Source organism: Topomyia yanbarensis, chromosome 3 (genome assembly GCF_030247195.1).
Source record: "Topomyia yanbarensis strain Yona2022 chromosome 3, ASM3024719v1, whole genome shotgun sequence".
Classification (NCBI taxonomy): Eukaryota; Metazoa; Arthropoda; class Insecta; order Diptera; family Culicidae; genus Topomyia; species Topomyia yanbarensis.
In genome coordinates this window covers 257,500-277,493 of record NC_080672.1, presented here as the reverse complement: position 1 = coordinate 277,493, position 19,994 = coordinate 257,500, and the positions used below count along the sequence as shown (strand labels likewise).

The window sequence follows — 19,994 nt, the reverse complement described above, 5'->3', positions numbered from 1 at the left end:
TCACCAGGATAACCGAATCAAACTTTTTTTTCGTGTTATTTTATTTAACATTCGCGAAGAAATTGGAAATGCAATGGTCAGGATAAATTTTCTTATTATGGTACATCGTCGCTGTTGTGCTATCTTATGACAAACGCCATTTTGGGGTAAACTGAGTTAGATATGCCACATTACTTGTTTGAAAAATCTCTACAAAGTGGCGTTTTCAGAATTTTGAAATTCTACTTGGTTACTTAGATATTGCGAGAAACGTCATGAGAAATTGTGAGTTTTTTGCTTAAAATCACTGTATCTAGGGATTTGCTCAAATTATATTGAAGTTTTAGATGTTTTTATGCGTGAAAATATCTGAGGAACACAATGACATAAACATTTTCAAAAGAAAATTACACGAGTTGTGAGAAAAACACAGTTTTAGTTTTAAATTGGAAATAAAGGATATATGGCAACATTGTAACTAAAAATAACTATTTTTTCTAGATGCCCTGACTCATTTCCTTCAAAATGCATTTCACCGATTGATTATAGCCCATATGAACGCAAAGATATGAATCTATGGAAAATTTTTCATGCACGATTATGACACGTCATACAAATTTTGTCATCAATACACGCCTATGACACGTGTGAGTGCGACTTTTGTTTACATTCATAGTAAAAACTCGCAACATAGTCAAGCGATCTTCGTAATATTTGAGAGATTGATGAAGAATAGATAGAAGCATTAATTGTCTTCTTTGGATTGTTTATACCATTTATAAGTTTCAAGATATTCAATCTCAAACTTTAAAAATCGTTTTTCTCGGAATGTGCTAAATGGCGCTTGTCATAAGATAGCACAACAGTGACGACATGTTAATGTACCTATTGTGGCTTTAGTCGATTTTTCAGATTTTCAAGGTGCGATTTGTACTTTCAGATGGTTTTCATTTATTATTTATATTAGTAACGAGTTAACGGTATGTATCAGTTGTCTATAGCTATTTGTACAGGAATATTATCTTTTGTAATACATATCAACCCGGGGCTTCGATTTTCCGTGGTAAATTATGCAACTACTGGAATACTAGAAAAAAAAGTAAGTAGGTAAGCTGAAGGTAGTCTGTTTCTTGGCTCCAGTTTAATTTATGAAGTGGTGTCACATAGCTAACGTTTCTTTTAACCCTCATTCGTAGTCTGCTACAAAACCCTCATTCTAGTTAGAAGAGTGAGCGTTGGGCCTCCACAAAGAGATCCTTGTCCTTGTAGATTCATTTAGTTGACCAATGTCGCACCCAATTGTTAGGTGATCACAAGGCTTGTAGTCTTTACAAACTCTTCCACTCATGTTTATCGCCAGCGAAGGGCTGCCAAAGGTTACGTGAATGATGGGTTCTCAGTCGCCTTGGCGAGAAGTACTGGTGGCTCTCTTTTTACATAACCTAACATACATATTTGCTTGTGCTACCCATGATTTGAAGCCTCCAGCGACTGCCGGGTGTCTTATCACAACCTTGTTAACCCTTTCTTAACTATCTTTTTTCTATCGCGTATAGGGTTCCGAAGCTATTTTTCCTTAGAATTATTGGCGTCATGAAACACGAAAAATCTGGTTTAATAAAGATAGGTACTGATTTCGCAGTGCTAGAAGCTGCTTCCGACCCAGTCCAATTGCACGAAAAAGGTAGTTGAAGGCAGTCTAAATTAGAAAATTTTATCAGTTTCAATAATATTGCCAGGTTATGAAAATATTGAAAAATTTCATTTGCACCATTAACTGAAACTATCCCTGGCAACACTGCTTCATCGGAACCCAATCAGAATAATTGTAACAGCTTCTAATCTACTGATGATAACATTTATAACCGTTAATGCTCAAATGAAAAATATTAGTCCCAGTTCCCGATCAGAATGAAATAACAAGATTATAACAGAACACATTTTTTGTAACATATTGTGTTATAAATTAGGTCTCGTTAGTAGTTAAAATAACAGAAATTTATAACAAGTAACAATGCGAGTTATAGTCTTGAAATATTTCTGTTATGTGTTTCTGATCGGGTTATTAAGCTTACTTGTCGTTGAAAAAATATGTTGTGCAAACCAAAAGTAATAGTCGTTTTGAAACGTGATTGTTTAACAACAACGTGGGCATGAAGGGTAAAAGATGCCATAGGAATTTTTATCAGTAGCTATATTTTGTCAAAATCTGGAATCCAGAGCAGCATAGTCATCAGAATTTTACACCGGATTTCATTGAAAATAGGAACATGATTCTATCAGCATATTACACAAATCATAATCTTCAGCAGGATTCTATCTTGTGAAGGACCACTGAAGCTTTTCTATAGAATCCTGAATCAAAATTCAGAGAATTCCGTAGAAATACGGTTAATGATTCAATCGAAATTCTGAAATATATTCCATTGGAATGCTACCAAAACTTCGATTCTGGGACGTATCCTTTTCATTCTTTATTTTTATTAACGTGACTTTAAATTTGTTTTCATTCGTCATGCCAGGGAGTATGCTGAGAAGCATGTCATCATTATTCCAAGAGAGTGCCAAAAACCAACCAAGCAAAGTAGGTATAACGACATTCTATGTGTAAAAAAGGCCTGCAGTAACCGATTTTTATATTATGAAAAATGTACTTTTAATTTAAAACTACAATATTGCATATTTCGCAACACTGCCGTTAAATACTAGAATGTTTCTAGATTCTAGATGAACAATTTCTTCAAAACTGGTTCCAATTAGTGAAGGTCGATTCTAAGTTTTGGGTTTTTGGTCACTTTGCGCGGAATGACCCATATATAAGTTATTTATGAGGTAGACCAAAATTTGAGAAGATGTCAACTAACCATTACCCGAAAAAATTTCTTCTGATTGCAATGATCAAATTAGCACTATAATCAGACATTCTAGTTGAAATTTGATTTTTTTCGAAACACCCGGATAATCGAATGATTTTACCCGAATAATCGAATCCCCGGATAATCGAGTCCGACCTGTACAGAGATTCCAGCATCACCTATCACACGTGCACTGAGGTTGTTCAGAAATCATAAGGTAGATGAAAAATCACACAGCTAAACTATCTTTCAATTCGTTCATTTGGCACGGGTCAATACGTAAGCTTAGCCGAACCGGTGGGTGTTTCCCAACTACAGTTACTAAAGAAAGATATCTTTGATCTGTTAGATTCTGCGTTTGCAGTCGCCCGGTGTGCGTGGCAAATGGTACCTAATAGCGTTTGTGAATTCTGCAGTATTTTTCTGCAGAGATATGCTTTTGTTGCTGCTGTCATGGTCCCAAATGTAACATGTAGCCCAGTGGCGGATCCAGGGGGAGTGTCTTGGGGGTCCGGACCCCCTCCGAAATTTTTTGACTTGTTGAGAAAATTTAAATTAGTTTCCAAATACAAATCCAAATCATTCCAAACTCAATTTGAGTAACAAGCTGAAATTCATTAAATAAGGTTATTACGTATTACGAATTGTACAATGTCAATTTTGAACTAGAAATTTCAGACCCCTCCCGAATTTTTTTCTGGATCCGCCCCTGATGGAGGCCATTAAACTAGTATCCGGGACATGAGAGCCAATGAAACGTGAGGTTCGCGGTAGCTTGCATTTCCTTGAGGAATGAAGAAATTTTAATTTACTAATTTCTCTATTTGCCGCAAGCTCCAAGGCGTCCTAGCTTTTGTTAAACTAGTTAAACTTTTAACCTGTTGGTTTGAGCCAGATGTTGGTGTCGTGCGATACACGAAAATGTTAAAAGCAACAAATTCTGTTAATAGAAATGAGTAAATTATATAAGACCGTGAATCATTTTTCAATCCGACATTTTCTTGCATTGAAATAGTATTTCTCCATCATATGTTTCGTCTTATAGTGTTTGAGAACACTTTGGTCAACTTGTAGCTGATGTGTTTCTGAGCTTAGTACTTTAATGCGTTGCATATTTGGTCGGTGTTAGGTCAGACCGGACTAAGTGACAGTGCATTGATTTCGAGAAAAACGCGTTTAAAGTTTGAATCGCAGCATCCTTTACATTACAATTGGAAAATAATTTTTACCATAATTCTTGTTTATTGTTTCATATTTCAAATCTGGTAAAAGTGGAATGTAGAAGACGAAATACTTTATCCAGTGCTATCATTAACTCATTTTTTTTATTCGTTATCGAGCACTCAGTCGAGATAGAAGTCTTTTGTCATCGGTCCGTACACTCTATAGCGACAAATAGTGTTAATCCGCGTTCAAGGTTATTTACACACTCTGCGCCTAGTTGAGGTTTCAGTATTTCTTCCCTTCTTGTGTGTTTCTGTTTCTGAGTACCGTTAGCCGGTCAGTGAAGTGAAACAGTGTTCTTCTAGTAAGCCGTCTGGATACCGTTACATACACAAGCTAAGTATTAGTTTTCGTTTCCCCTTCTTGGTTGTCTTAATAACGTGCACTGGGCAATAGGCCCGTGCAAAAATGACTTCCCCTGACGGCGGTTCATCTCAAGGTGAGATGGACGTCGAAATAAAATCGGCTCCCCGGCTCAAGGTATATCCGAGCTCGGCCACCGGGCCATTTGTGATCTTCTTTCGGACCAAAGAAAAAAAGTGTTTGAATCTGTTGCAGATTTCTCGAGTTCTGACGGATCGGTATTCGGCCGTGACAGAAATATCGAAAATTCGGCCTGATAAGCTTCGGGTGGTGGTTAACAGTTCAACTCAGGCAAACGATATTGCTGGATACGAGCCCTTTACGAGGGAGTACAGGGTGTATATTCCAGCTAGCAGGGTTGAAGTCAGTGGGGTCGTTTCCGATTCGAGTCTGAATTGCGAGGACCTGCTAAAATATGGGACTGGCTGTTTCAAAGACCCCATGCTTAAGCCAGTGAAGATACTGGAATGCAAACGTTTGCATTCAGCATCAGTCGCAGCTGACGGGAAGAAAACATACGTCAACTCAGACTCTTATCGGGTGACCTTCGCCGGCTCTGCCCTGCCCAATTACCTCCTTTTTGACAAGGTTCGTCTACCTGTTCGCCTCTTTGTGCCGCGGGTCATGAACTGTACTAATTGCAAACAATTGGGACACACAGCCTCCCATTGTAGCAGTAAAGCCCGCTGTGGGAAATGCGGTGGGAATCATGCTGATGATTCCTGTGGTAGAGATGTCGAAAAGTGCCTCTACTGTGGGGGAAACCCACATGATCTCCCTTCATGTCCCGCGTACAAACAGCGCGAGGAAAATCTTAAGCGTTCCCTTCAGGGACGCTCTAAGCGATCTTTTGCAGAAATGCTTAAGATAGCTACGCCACCTGTCTCTACGAACATCTTTACCAACTTGTCTACTGACGAAGGCGACTGTGATGAACCCCAGGAGGGAACATCTTCTGCTGTGCCTAGAAGTAGTAGAAAAAGGAAGAACATTTCCTCTTCCAAGCTTCGTCGTAAAGGCCAGAAGGTGTCTCTTCATGGTCCCCCTAAAATAACTACTCAAGGAAGTACTGGTGCAAAACCGAAGCAAGTCGCTCCCGGTCTCAGTAACCTGAGCTCAGAAAAGGAGTTCCCAGCACTTCCAGGAACATCAAAAACCCCAAGTGTTCCCATATCTCAGCCAGAGAAAGAAAACAGTGCTGGCTTAATAAATTTCTCTGACATTGTGGACCGTATTCTTACAGCGTTAAACATTTCTGACCCCCTTAAAAGTATCTTGATAAGCTTTCTCCCCGCAGTAAAAACATTCTTGATGCAGTTCACTGCGAAATGGCCCCTCCTTTCAGCGATTGTATCCTTCGATGGCTAATTCATCGAACGAGGTCAAGGATTTAATCACTGTTCTACAGTGGAATTGCAGAAGCATTATCCCGAAAATCGATTCGTTTAAAATCTTACTAAATAATTTGAAATGCGATGCATTTGCCCTATGCGAGACATGGCTCACTTCAGAAATAACCCTACACTTCCACGATTTTAATATTATTCGCTTGGATCGAGAAGACTCTTACGGAGGAGTACTTTTGGGGATCAAAAAGTGCTATTCTTTCAATCGGATCGACCTCCCCTCGACACCAGGCATTGAAGTTGTCGCTTGCCAAACCAGAATTAAAGGCAAAGAACTTTGCATTGCTTCCACCTACATCCCCCCTAGAGCCTCAGTTAGCCACCGACGGCTTTGCGATATTGCGGAACTCCTCCCCGCACCGAGGCTAGTTTTAGGTGACTTTAACTCCCACGCCACGGCATGGGGTTGCCTTCATGACGATAATCGATCTACCCTACTCCATGAGCTTTGCGACAACTTCAATATGACTATTTTGAATACGGGTGAAATGACACGGATTCCTGTCCCTCCAGCGCGACCGAGCGCCTTAGATCTGTCCCTCTGCTCGACATCGCTGCGGTTAGATTGCATGTGGAAGGTAGTCTCTGATCCCCACGGCAGCGACCATCTGCCAATCGTAATTAATATTGCTAACGGTTCAGGGCCACCGAATACAATCAATGTTTCGTATGACCTCACACGAAATATTGATTGGAAGAGCTACGCGTCCGCGATATCCGAAAAAGTAGAATCGACACAAGAGCTTCCTCCGGAGGAAGAGTACGGGTTCCTGGCTGGCTTGATTCTCGATACCGCGATTCAAGCTCAGACTAAACGCGTACCAGACGCGAATTCACGCGGGCGTCCTCCCAATCCATGGTGGGACAAAGAGTGCTCAGACGTGTACGCGGAGAAGGCCGCTGCGTATAAGACCTTCCGGGACGACGGGCTGCCAGCTAGCTACCGACAGTACGCGATGGCGGAAACGCGCATGAAGAGTTTGATAAAAGCCAAAAAACGTAGCTACTGGCGCCGGTTCGTCGACGGACTAACGAGAGAAACATCGATGAGCACTCTTTGGAGTACGGCCCGGCGCTTACGAAACCGAAACAGTACCAATGAGAGCGTGGAATATTCAAACCGTTGGATATTCGATTTTGCCAAGAAGGTTTGTCCGGATTCCGCCCCGGCACAGAAGATCTACCGCGCCGCGTCCCCTCACAATAACGCGAACGAAACACCGTTTTCGATGGTGGAGTTCTCACTTGCTCTCTTATCATGTAACAATAAAGCCCCAGGGCCAGACAGAATCAAATTTAACTTGTTAAAGAATCTGCCAGACTCTGCCAAGAGACGCTTGTTGAATTTATTTAATAAGTTTCTTGAGGGTAATATTGTCCCTCACGACTGGAGGCAAGTGAAGGTCATTGCCATTCAAAAACCAGGAAAACCAGCCTCCGACCACAACTCGTATCGACCGATTGCGATGCTGTCCTGTATCCGAAAGTTGTTCGAGAAAATGATCTTGTTTCGCCTCGATAATTGGGTTGAAGCAAATGGCTTACTGTCAGATACACAATTTGGTTTCCGCAAAGGCAAAGGGACGAACGATTGTCTTGCGTTGCTCTCAACAGAAATTCAAATGGCTTATGCTAGCAAAGAGCAGATGGCATCAGTTTTCCTAGATATAAAGGGGGCTTTTGACTCAGTTTCTATCAAAATTCTTTCTGAGAAGCTGCACCAGCATGGTCTTTCACCGACTCTAAACAACTTTTTGCTAAACTTGCTGTCTGAAAAACATATGCATTTTTCGCATGGTGATTTATCGACATCACGAATTAGCTACATGGGTCTTCCCCAGGGCTCATGTCTAAGCCCCCTTCTCTATAACTTTTACGTGAATGACATTGACGAATGTCTTGTCAATTCCTGCACGCTAAGGCAGCTTGCAGATGACGGTGTGGTCTCTATTACAGGTCCCAAAGCCGTCGATCTGCAAGGACCATTGCAAGATACCTTGGACAATTTGTCTGCTTGGGCCCTCCAGCTAGGTATCGAGTTCTCCACGGAGAAAACTGAGCTAGTCGTATTTTCAAGGAAGCGTGAACCAGCGCAACTACAGCTTCAATTAATGGGTCAAACTATTGCTCAGGTTTCAACTTTCAAATATCTCGGGGTCTGGTTCGACTCTAAAGGAACCTGGGGATGTCACATTAGGTATCTGAAACAGAAGTGCCAGCAAAGGATCAACTTTCTCCGTACAATAACCGGAACATGGTGGGGTGCCCACCCAGGAGACCTGATCAGGCTGTACCAAACAACAATATTGTCGGTGATGGAGTACGGGAGTTTCTGTTTCCGCTCCACTGCGAACATACATTTCATCAAACTAGAGCGAATCCAATATTGTTGTTTGCGTATTGCTTTGGGTTGTATGCACTCGACACATACGATGAGTTTAGAAGTGCTGGCGGGCGTCCTTCCGCTGAAAAATCGATTTTGGGAACTCTCCTATCGATTGCTCATCCGATGCGATATCTTGAACCCGTTAGTAATTGCAAATTTCGAAAGGCTTATCGAGCTCAATTCTCAAACCCGATTTATGTCCTTGTACTTCGATTACATGGCACAAAATATCAATCCTTCTTCATACTATCCCAACCGTGTCAATCTCTTTCATGCTTCTGATTCAACTGTTTTCTTTGACACATCCATGAAAGACGAGATTCGTGGAATCCCGGATCACATACGCCCGCAAGTGATCCCAAGCATCTTTCATAGTAAATTTCGAGAAGTCGACTGCAACAAGATGTTTTACACCGACGGGTCAAGCCTCGACGGCTCCACTGGCTTCGGTATATTCAATCAAAACCTCACCGCCTCATTCAAACTCAATGATCCTGCTTCAGTTTACGTCGCAGAACTTGCTGCTATTCAGTATAGCCTTGGGATCATTGATACTTTGCCCACCGATCATTACTTTATTGTCTCGGATAGCCTCAGCTCAATCGAGGCTCTCCGTTCAATGAAACCTAGAAAGCACATTCCATATTTTCTGGGGAAAATCTGGGAGCGCCTGCGTGCTTTGTCTGTAAGATCGTACAAGATTACCTTAGTTTGGGTTCCCTCGCATTGCTCCATTCCAGGTAATGAAGAAGCGGACTCTTTAGCTAAGGCGGGCGCTTTACAAGGTGACATATATGAAAGACCAATTAGCTTCAGCGAATTTTTCAGTTTTACTCATCAGAGAACCCTCGAAAGTTGGCAAACATCATGGAGCAATGGTGAACTGGGAAGGTGGCTACATTCGATAATCCCTAAGGTATCGACGAAACCTTGGTTCAGAGGGATGGATGTGGGTCGGGATTTCATTCGCGTGATGTCTCGGCTCATGTCCAATCACTACACGCTGGACGCACATCTCCGGCGTATTGGGCTCGTGGATAGCGGTATCTGCGCTTGTGGCAACGGTTATCACAAAATCGAACATGTTGTCTGGGCATGTGCCGAGTACTGTTCTGCCAGATCTCAACTATTCGATTCCCTTCGGGCCCGAGGAAGATCACCCAATGTCCCGGTTCGAGATGTACTAGCAAGCCGCGATATTCTCTACATGTCCCTTATATACACGTTCCTCAAAACCATCAATATCCAAATTTAAATGCCCCTATCTTTTCTCTTATCATTCCCAGAAGTGCCCTCTTCCGCCTACCGTACCCCAACGATGGTTTGATACGACTCCAAGACGAGACAAAACATCTGTCGAATGAACCAACAACACGAGATCTACAGTACAACATCACACGCGCAGCGCGGTGTGTTCCCGATCCGTATCTGAGCCGTACTACGAAATCGTCTGGAGGAACCCCTGCCGGCTCGAGGAAAACCGCCCGGCGTCCCAATACTTGATACATCCGTTCGAATCTGTAATCCTGGCCGTTGATTCCTGATGCGGAAACTGAAGTTTATATCCCCCCCCCGTTCAGTCTTGTCCACCCTCTCTCCCATGTCTCTGATACACAGATGTATGTCTTCACCCCCTTCTCCCCTTGAATATCTTCCCAAAACTTATGTGCCCCCCTATCTTCTAGTGTTAGTTGATCAATCCATTCGAATCTGTAATCCTGGCCGTTAATTCCTGATGCCGGAAACTGAAAGTTTATATCTCACCCCCCCCCCCCCCCCTTCAGCCTTGTCCACCCACCCTCCCATGTTTCTGATACACAGATGTATGACTTCACCCCCTTCTCCCCTTGAATATCTTCCCAAAATTTATGTGCCCCCCTATCTTCTAGTTTTAGTTGAACAATATTTAATCTCGTTAAGAAATGCGCAACAGTACCACTATTTTAAAATAGTCCTAATTAATTCTCCTTAATCTTGAACCACTCTTTCTAGTTATCTCTAGTTAATAAGCTCGTAAAATGTTCCGCTTAGTTAATAATTATTTTTTCTACAATCTCCCTTCTAAAAATCATAAAGTGAATTACTATACAAAGAACACACAAATGAACCGTCCCCCAAATCTTACGAATATTATACTATACCATCTTTTATATGTATAAGTTAGCTGTAGTTTTTTTTTTAGTTTTATTATATAAAACAAAATAATATTGAAATGTGTATCCCCCTAGTTTTAAGAAATTCAAAATGTAAAACAATGAAAAAATGGCACCTTTAAGCTAACGCATACGTGCCTTATCAAATAAACAAATTGAAAAAAAAAAAACTCATTTTTTGATGTTTTGCGACTTGGTCCGGTCTGACTTAACACCGACCATTTGATAGTTTGCTAATGCTGTACCGCGTTTTGTAGTGCAATAATGTTCAATGCACAAAAGTACGTAAATACATATCCGTGTTTTCATTTAGTTTGAAAACACGTGCGTAGAGTTTAAAGTAGTAGTCCTCTCGTTTGCACCCGATGCCATAATTTTAATTTTAAACCTTGATTAAAAAATATGTCAAAATATTCCAATTCAAAATGAGTTGTGAATGACGTGATAGGAGTGTATTTATATTCGATTCAACGAAATGTTTACGAGATTGGAATAACAAACAATGTAAATATAGAGAGACTCAAACAAATAGTAGACAAAAGTGATCCAAAAAAGTTGACTATTGACAGAATGATCATTTTGAATTCATATGTATTAGATGTTATTTTTCACATATTGGCATATAGAGGAAAGAGATACACTTTTTGCTCTACAATGAAATTATCAGCTGCCATTCTGTGTATAAAAAAATATGCGTGTAATGTTTCGCTTTCTACTTCTGATACACTTATAAGTCAGTTTTTTTTATTGTTGTAAGCCAGTTTGGTTTAAGAATGCACGGAAAACTTTAAAAAGACTAAATATAGACTAATGCAATAACTAGCCTTACTTGTTTGTGTGAGCAAATCTTGCCTAAATCGTTATAGCTGTTCAAAAACGTTCTTTTTACGGTGTCGGGCCATTAAGCCGAAATCCGTTAGGCCGAATGCTGCAAGGCCGAACGCCATAAGACCGAATGGGTCATAAAGCCGAATGTCATTAGGCCGAATGGGTCATTAGGCCGAACGCTATTCGGCCGAATGGGTCATTAGGCCGAATGGGTCATTAGGCCGAATGGGTCATTAGGTCGAATGGGTCATTAGGCCGAATGGGTCGTTAGGCCGAGCGAGGCAGTAGGGCCGAATGGCTCATTAGACCGTATGTACCATTGCGCTGAATGTCATTTGATTAAAGGCATCGTTTCAGAGACTAATTGAGATGACGGGTTCACGAGTTTCGCATGGCTAAAAAGTCATGTTGTACTAGAGGGTCCCACGAAATGTCAAACAGAAAACGCGTTGATAGTCGAAAAGCTTGGCTTTTCTTTGAAGAGTGCTGTATATTCCTTAACATTGGTTGTGATGGGTTTATTTATATGTATTTTATTTAGACATTTTTTTAAATTTACTGATTGCAGATACCAATTCGTATTCATTAGCATTGCATGTGTCATCCGGAACATTAAGATGCACAAGCCGTATGTCATAAGATCAAAAATTGAGTGTGTGTCATAACATCCGAAAAATTAAAGTTTCAACCCAAATTGTTTCCGATTTTTGCAACGTACCCCTGATGCGTCATAAGATCTCTTTGGCACAATGACGCATATTCGCTGTCAGTTTTAATGTTAGCAAGCGCCTCAAAACATCTCGTCATAAAATTTCTTTACGAGTACAAGTGTATCTCCCTTTGAGTACTTAATTTCCTCACGCTTCACCAATCCTTTGACGATTTTCCTAGTCCATTTAGCGAGCTACTTTTTCCCAATCTCGGTGGAGTTGCATGATTTGAAAATCTTTACGCATTTTTGCTCGTAAAAAATAACAGATGCATGTAGCAACTATCCTAGAAACGAACTTAGCAACGAACAATAAACAATTGCTACCAGCTTTACGAGCCTGATGGAAAATTGATAGGGGCTTTTTTAGTTTAAGTCCGACAGAGCGGAGCGATGTCGGACAGCACTTTACATAAAGCGATTTGGCGTAGCCACATTAGACGTCGCTTTCATTTATTTGTTCCAGTACAGCAACGAGAACATTTTAAACATTATTATTGTAAGTTTTAAAAAATCGTAAAAAGTCAGCCTTCATTGAAAATTTTCAGTTACAACCGCAATGCATATTTATCATTCTCTTTGGTCCATTCGGCCTAATGACTAATTCGGCCTAATGACCCATTCGGCCTAATGACCCATTCGGCCTAATGACCCATTCGGCCTAATGACCCATTCGGCCTAATGACCCATTCGGCCTAATGACCCATTCGGCCTAATGACCCATTCGGCCTAATGACCCGTTCGGCCAAATGGCCTTCGGCCTAATGACCATTTCGGCCTAATGGTAGTCGGCCTAACGCCATTCGGCCGAAAGACATTCGGCCTACCGGCTTTCGGCCTAATGACCCAGCACCCTTTTTTACAAACAACATGGGCATGAACAGATTCAGTATGAAATTTCTCTTTTTTTCAGATTTTTTTCGTGCTCAACCTTGACTTTCCAAAACTTGGTTATTTGGTAAAAGTCTAGTTAATTCTACGTGAAAAAGTGGCAAATTTCAGTCTACTTGACTTATGCATGGTCCCTTAGCTGCTTTCCTGCAAGAATATTGGTCAAGACACGGATGGTGAGAGATCAGCAGTGCCATGAAAACTGAATTCAAATGCGCCCGTACCTCTCCGTACAAATACGTCAGCAAAAAATCAATCCAAGTTGCTCATTTCCAATCGAGGGATTGCCCTTCCCATGATCATTCTCAGGGATAGACCATTCCAACATCAAATTATGGTCTTGTCAAACTGCAAATGACATGAAAATCCAAGATGATAACCAGATAAGGCATACGTATACCGAGAGTTTTGGTTTTACGATTGGCAAGATCGACATTGCGTAAATATTACTTCACTTCCCAAAAACCTGTTTTAATCCACCTAGTGGTGCAATTGTGCCTTTCTCATTTGTCCCAACTACGATTCCATGGCTCATTATGTTCAATATAATGGTGGAAATGTATATTACATATTCAGTACCATTTGCACACAATGGATCGACAGCCACGATTTTGAGATACTATGTGTCGACACTGAAACATCACTTGAAACCAGCGGGGAATCAAGGAGGAAGATCCGTTAAGAAATTTTAAACTAGTTATAATTTATCGGTCCCGACAGCATGAAGTAACAAGTTACTTTACGCTTGTCCGGACATGCCGTAGACTCAGGTGGTTCGCATTTCTAATGCCAAAAGACCCAGACTCCTACGGTAGCAGACAAAGGGTTAAGTCGCCGGTAAACTCTAAGCTTGCTTATATGACCCTTCTACGCTTTTCTGAACTTTCTCCCTTCAACTCCTTGCTCTCCCTTGAGTACTATGGCTCTTAATATTGAAAAATATACTTCACCTTCCAGTCCCTTGCTGGAACAACAGTTGACAAATTGACTCAATAGGTCGTTAACAAAAACATGGCACATTGACTGATTTCCTTGAAGGTTTTGTACATTATTACTTTGAAGAATGTTTGCTTATATTATGATTCACTGGTAAAGGTACAGAATTACTGAGTGCACACTTAATACAAGTTAATAAAAGGAATTTTCTAATTCAATTCTTTTTCCATTACCTATTTGTCACAATAAGAACGGTTTGCTGATAACTATTCTTGTGACACGGAACGAGAATCCTATGAAACGATTCAAACCAGAAATTCGTTATCTCGCTTCTGTTTCGCCATCTTTGCTTGGAATGGCGAGCAAAATCCTTCCAGTTCACACAGAAGTCTCCTTCCGTAACTCGTGGCTCGTGTCAAATGAAAGATCTAACAGCTATCCTACCAGCAGCAGTAGCGACAATCTAACTGGTTCTGCCAGCAGAGAAACATTCCTTTTATATCAAGCGATGAAATGTGTAAGACGCTTATAGGTGTCGAGATAAGGTCTGTATTAGGGAAAGCCAGACGCAAATTTGTGAAAATTGTTTATGTTTTCCCTATTTCTTGCAGATTTTCGGATTTTTCAATAGTGTGCTAATAAAATACACAGATGAATTTGATAACATTTTTTACGGGCAATTTTCTGTATCGAATGGTTTTCGAATCATGAAAATCCATCAACAATTAACAAAACATAAGCGAAAACTTTGTCTTGAACCGCCGAAGAAGCTGGATAATAGGCTGTCCCAAAAAAAATCGATGTTCGTCATGGTACTCAACCCTATAATGAAAGATAAGCATATTTTAAGCACTTTTGTAGCACAAATCAAGTTTCTAAAAAATCATCTAGAGGTTCCGCAAATGTGATTTATGAAAAATGGTAATTTTTTAGCAAAATTGTCGTATATAAGTGGTTTTCGCAACTTTTTCAAAGCCCAATTATTTTTAAAATATTTTTTTATTTTTTCGTGAACCTTAGAGAATAAATCTCATTTAAAAGTTTTTTACAAAAAGTCCTTATATTAATTATAGAACCTCTTACTCATGGTGAAAAAATATTTTTTCGTTAATTTTGAAGAAAATCCACACAAAACGAATGTCAATATTTTTTTTTTTTCAATAAACCAAAGCCATGTTTTGGAAAGTACTATTCATTGCAAAAAATTTCGTGAACAAATGTTCTGAAAATTCGGTCGAGGGGTTGAGATATAGCATTTTTTGTAAATGCTTTCAAACCATGAAACTTTGCTACATTTTTTTAATTGTTCAATATCTCAACCGTAACTTGACCAGTGTAGGTATATTGGGTGTCAAACAAAAAGGATTTTTCTCAATCTTACAAAGCATTTTCATATGTGGAATCTACCATCTTATTCTAAGGTAGTTATTGAGAGATTTATGGGATTGTGCATGATCAACAACTTTTTCGAATAAGAAGTGATAACCAATCATGCTATAACCTATGTAACATTCACGAATGATTAGATTTATTCATTAATGTGAATGTATGCTTAGTCTTGTAATAAAACAGTCAAATTGAAACAATTTCATATATTATCGAATAAATATGGCATGATTCAAGTTTTAGAAGCTACTTTGACTCTGCGTATTTTGGGTGATAGTCAGTAATAATTCGTTTCTATCAGTGTCATTTTCAGAGCCATCTCGTAGAATTTTCCACATAAAGCTACTGTTCTTTCAGTACGATCATTGCTGTCATTTAAGTTTGAACGGGAAAATACAAGAAAACGAAAATAGCAGTTTATTTCCTCACCGATTTTCGCCAAGAAAATTAGCTTATATAGTATTAGTACTACTGATTGAATTTAGTGAAGATTTAGCAAACTCAGTAGAGAAAATTGAATTAATTTTAATCATTGTACAATCAATTTTATCATGGATCTCTGATTAGGCTAAATATAATCGTTTGGGCATGTCAAAGTTTGCTCGGAAATCTTAAGCATGCTCGGAAAATATTTCAGTAATTATCGAACTGTACGATTATTAGCTTCTTGTGAAGAATTCAACAAAGATGGCTCAAAGAATGGTATTGATACAAACGAGTTAATACTAACTATCGCCAAAAACAGAAATGGCCAAAATAAATCTTCTAAAGCTTCAATCATGACGTATGTATTCAATAACATATCAAATAGTTTCATAAATCTCGCAATAACTACCTTAGCCTACACTGGTCAAGTTACGGTTAAGATATTGATCAATTAAAAAATATAGCAAATTTTCATGGTTTGAAAGCATTTACTAAAAATGTTATTTCTCAACCCCTCGATCGATTTTTCAGAACATTTGTTCACGAAAATTTTTTCAATGAATAGTACTTTCCAAAACATGTCTTTGATTTATTGAAAAAAATTTATTAATATTCGTTTTGTGTGGATTTTCTTCAAAATTTACCAAAAAAATATTTTTTTCGCCATGATTAAGAGGTTCTATAATTAATATAAGGATTTTTTGTAAAAAACTTTTAAATGGAATTTATTCTCTAATGTCCACAGAAAAATAAAAAAATATATTAAAAATGATTGGGCTTTGAAAAAGTTACGAAAACCACTTATATACGACAATTTTGCTCAAAAATGACCATTTTTCATAAATCGCATTTGCGGAACCTCTGGATGATTTTTTAGAAACTTGATTTGTGCTACAAAAGTGCTTAAAATATGATTATCCTTCATTATAGGGTTGAGCACCATAACTTTTCGAACATCGATTATTTTTGGGACAGCCTACTGGATAAAACGTTTTTTATGAAACAAAATTAGCGTACACACCATATGAATTTTATCGTTGACGTAATTGCAAACAATACACAACTTAACCATCCGTAAATTCATGAAATGACGAAACATAACCTGTTCCGTTTATTTTTACATGAAACATATACTATACATGCACAATGACATAAAATTACACTTACTACCATTCAGAACAAACGCTCTTTGTGGAGTAAAATTACGTGATTGACGAAATTGAACGACATGTAAAATAAAATCAAACGTAAAACTAAATAATTTTTAATGCTCGTATATGTCAGGGTCAGAAGACGAAAATTAACATGATTTTTTCTGGGTGTGTAGTGTGTAATTTTCCGATTGTTTGATCATTTTCCCCACTGAAAACTAGCGTTTCCGTTCGGTAGTATTTCGTTCCGCTGTTGGTGTGCGAATCCCAAGTTTGTCGGAAACAACGATCGTACCCCAACAGTACCTGTCAAGTAGTTTTTGTCCGAATGCAGTCTTTCTTAACACCATTGGCCCTAATGAATTCTGTGCCGTAATTTAACATTATTATTTAATAAGAAAAGCGATAGAGAAGAATTATGAGTATTGAAACTCTACTTCATCAAATACAACGATCGAATGATGGTTGTAATAATTCAAACCACCATACGAATACCAATAATGATCCACGATTCGATAATTCCGTGATAGATCTGAAACCGCCAACATTTCACCAGAATGTGTATTCAACATTTACCATCATCATTTGAACAATGTGTTTTCTGATTCTAACAACTATTGTGCTCCGACAGAATTAGGCTGCGCATCCCTCAAAGAGGCCACTTGTTCTTCGGATATTACCCCATGTGGCTATTATTTGTTGCCGAATCTGAACTCATGGCTTGCATGCATGATAAAGGCATGGCCGGAAATGCGACGCCTTTTGGAGGATACTGTAAAACAATAACGAATTGGTCTAAGATTGTTATAATTGCTGCATTGCATTAACCCTTTCATGCCCAACTTTTTTCTAGTGCAAGTAGGGTTTCAAAACTCTTTTTCCTTGAAAACGGTGGGGTCAAGAAACATGAAAAGCCTATTTTTATAAAGATAGGTGCTTCCATGGCAGTGCTAGAAGCTGGTCAATTTTTACCTTCTAATGCTCAATACAATTGTCCTAGAATAATTAGAATAGTCTAATTACGTGGAAAACGTAGCCAACGACAGTCTAAATTGAAAAATTTTATCAGTTTTCAATAATATTGCACCATAACAAAGATATAAAAATCTTTTTTCGTCGTCAACGTAAACTGTCCCTGGCAGCACTGCTCCATCGTAAATCAATCAGACTAATTGCAATAACTTCAGTTCTAGAGCTGATCCTTGCAACTGTTAATACTCAAATTAAAGGCAATAATCACATTAATGAGCCTTACTTGCAATTCTCGCCACAATCAAAAGTTAAAGCTGTTTAAAAACAATGTTGTCCACAAACAACATGGGCATGAATGGGTTAAAAGGCGATTTGTTTTCGAAAATATATGCGAATTTAATTCCAGGAAATTGTAACATCATGTGTAAACTTCATTGAACAGAATAAATGTGTAATTGCTGTAATTGCTAACATCAACCAAGGTTGTGGTGGCTTGAAGCGAACGAAAAAAAAATTAGTTGCTTTATATAGATGAATGACTGTATTGTTATGTTCATGAATAAATATGTTGAGAAAATTACCAAAAATCTCATCAAAAACAGCCTACTTCTTAACTGATGAGGGCATTGTTTAGCAGGAAATTTTCTCAGTTTTCGAATGGACTAAATCCTAATTTCGGTCATCAGCGCCTACTATTGAAATTCAAACCATTGATCATGGTTGGAAACTGTTCGGTATTCAAGAAATTAAAAACAGTATTGCCTAAATTCTGTCAATAATTTCGATTTCACGAATGCAAAACTTTAAATGAACATGATTTTTTTTTAGATAACAATACTTATTCTCATCCATCAATCGGTCAACGAAGTTTTCAACCTTTACACAACACTGCCCCACTTTCCCCACCCACACTAATGCACTCGATTACTTCAAATCCCCAAAGCATGCATACATAAAATAACTGATGAAATATCGCTAATTCAAGACACAGGACCTGTCCCAGCACGACTGCAATCAACACCCTCTCGGGAAGTGCTCGCTCAACACTCACATGTCAGTAACAGCACCATCAGCAGCAACCGCGTCACCGAAACCGGCGACCAAAGGGCACCCGTCGAGACCCGTAACGGCCACAGGCGTAAATTATTCCTCCACCAGTTAGCTGTCATCGTAGCTTCACTTAGCCATAAAACATCCCCGCGAGCTTATCCACCACTTGAACACTTTTTCTCCTTCGGTACGGCAGTAGCCAAAATTGCTTGCAAGGAACAAAACTTTCGGGAAAAATCAATAAATATATTTCACCCAATATGAACGATTTTAAGTTACGACTAACAGCTTGAAACTTTTTCGGACACTGTCAGCACTTGTTACTTCTAGATCCGTTCCCGGTCAGTGGAATTTTAACGAGATTCAAACACCCAACGACTGCACTTTCGATAATGACTTTTCCAGGCTCGAAGATCTATCACCAAACTAATTCATAACATGATCACTTCACTTTTTGCACTTCGCAAAAAAAGTATTCATTCATCCCACGATATATGCTGGAACGAGCTTAGCAGATGGTGGTATAAAAAAAACCGAATCTAACCGCGCGCTCCAGAACTGTCTACCGCACAAAAAAAATCCGAGACGGCAAGGTATTCCGATTGGCCACCGACAGTCCACGGTCGAAGAGAATAGGACAGATATGAACACGATCGCGTACAAATAGCGACTGAATCCAGATCGAGATGAATTGGAACATTTTTATTTGTTAGTTTTAGTTTTTCTATTCATTTCGGCCTGTGTGACGCTCCCCCACGAGTTCCACGGCAACGGGTGCTGACCGCGGCTTTATGCTCTCTTTTGCCTACGAGGAGTTGTAGACTCTGTCGCACCGCCCAGCAGCGCTGTGCGTCCACGAAGAAGCACCGCCGCACCGCCGCACCGGGAAGACCATGCTTGGCAAGAAAGATTCCGCAAAGAGTGAGGAAGATTGAGTGGGAAAAATAGCATCCCTGAAAACGGTCTGGTCGGATGGTTGCTTTCCTGCCCATCACAAATTAGTCATGTTGATCGTTTGAAATAAGTGTTAGGAGTAGTCGGTCGTTTGTCGCGTGGGGCCCTTTTCGAAGGTGACGCAGACGCACGGTACTTTGCAGTTTCTGTCGTTACTATGGTGTCATTTCAGACAGTTTTTAGTAACAGTTACTAGTTTTCCTGCAAAATACAAATTGATATTGTCATGTGCTACAAGGAACACTTATTAGGTACAATTTTTTCCAGTCTACTGAAATCAACATGGAAATTCATGGCCCTCCTCGACCATTCATTTTCAATATGC

The 19,994-nt window shown here is 39.5% G+C and overlaps 1 protein-coding gene across 5 annotated transcripts in view; it reads right to left on the bottom strand.

The window, feature by feature from the left end:
• The window catches only part of LOC131692703 (fibrillin-2-like), a 250,397-nt gene extending 231,039 nt beyond the window's left edge, over positions 1-19,358 (bottom strand). For all 5 annotated transcript variants that reach the window (XR_009306042.1, XR_009306041.1, XM_058979903.1 and 2 more), the window contains exon 1: positions 18,717-19,358. Coding sequence is in view for 3 of the 5 variants with exons in the window: in XM_058979903.1 (XP_058835886.1) it covers positions 18,717-18,834 (118 nt within the window). In the remaining 2 variants the exon portion in view is untranslated. The remainder of the gene's footprint in view (positions 1-18,716) is intronic.
• Positions 19,359-19,994: the final 636 nt, after the last annotated feature.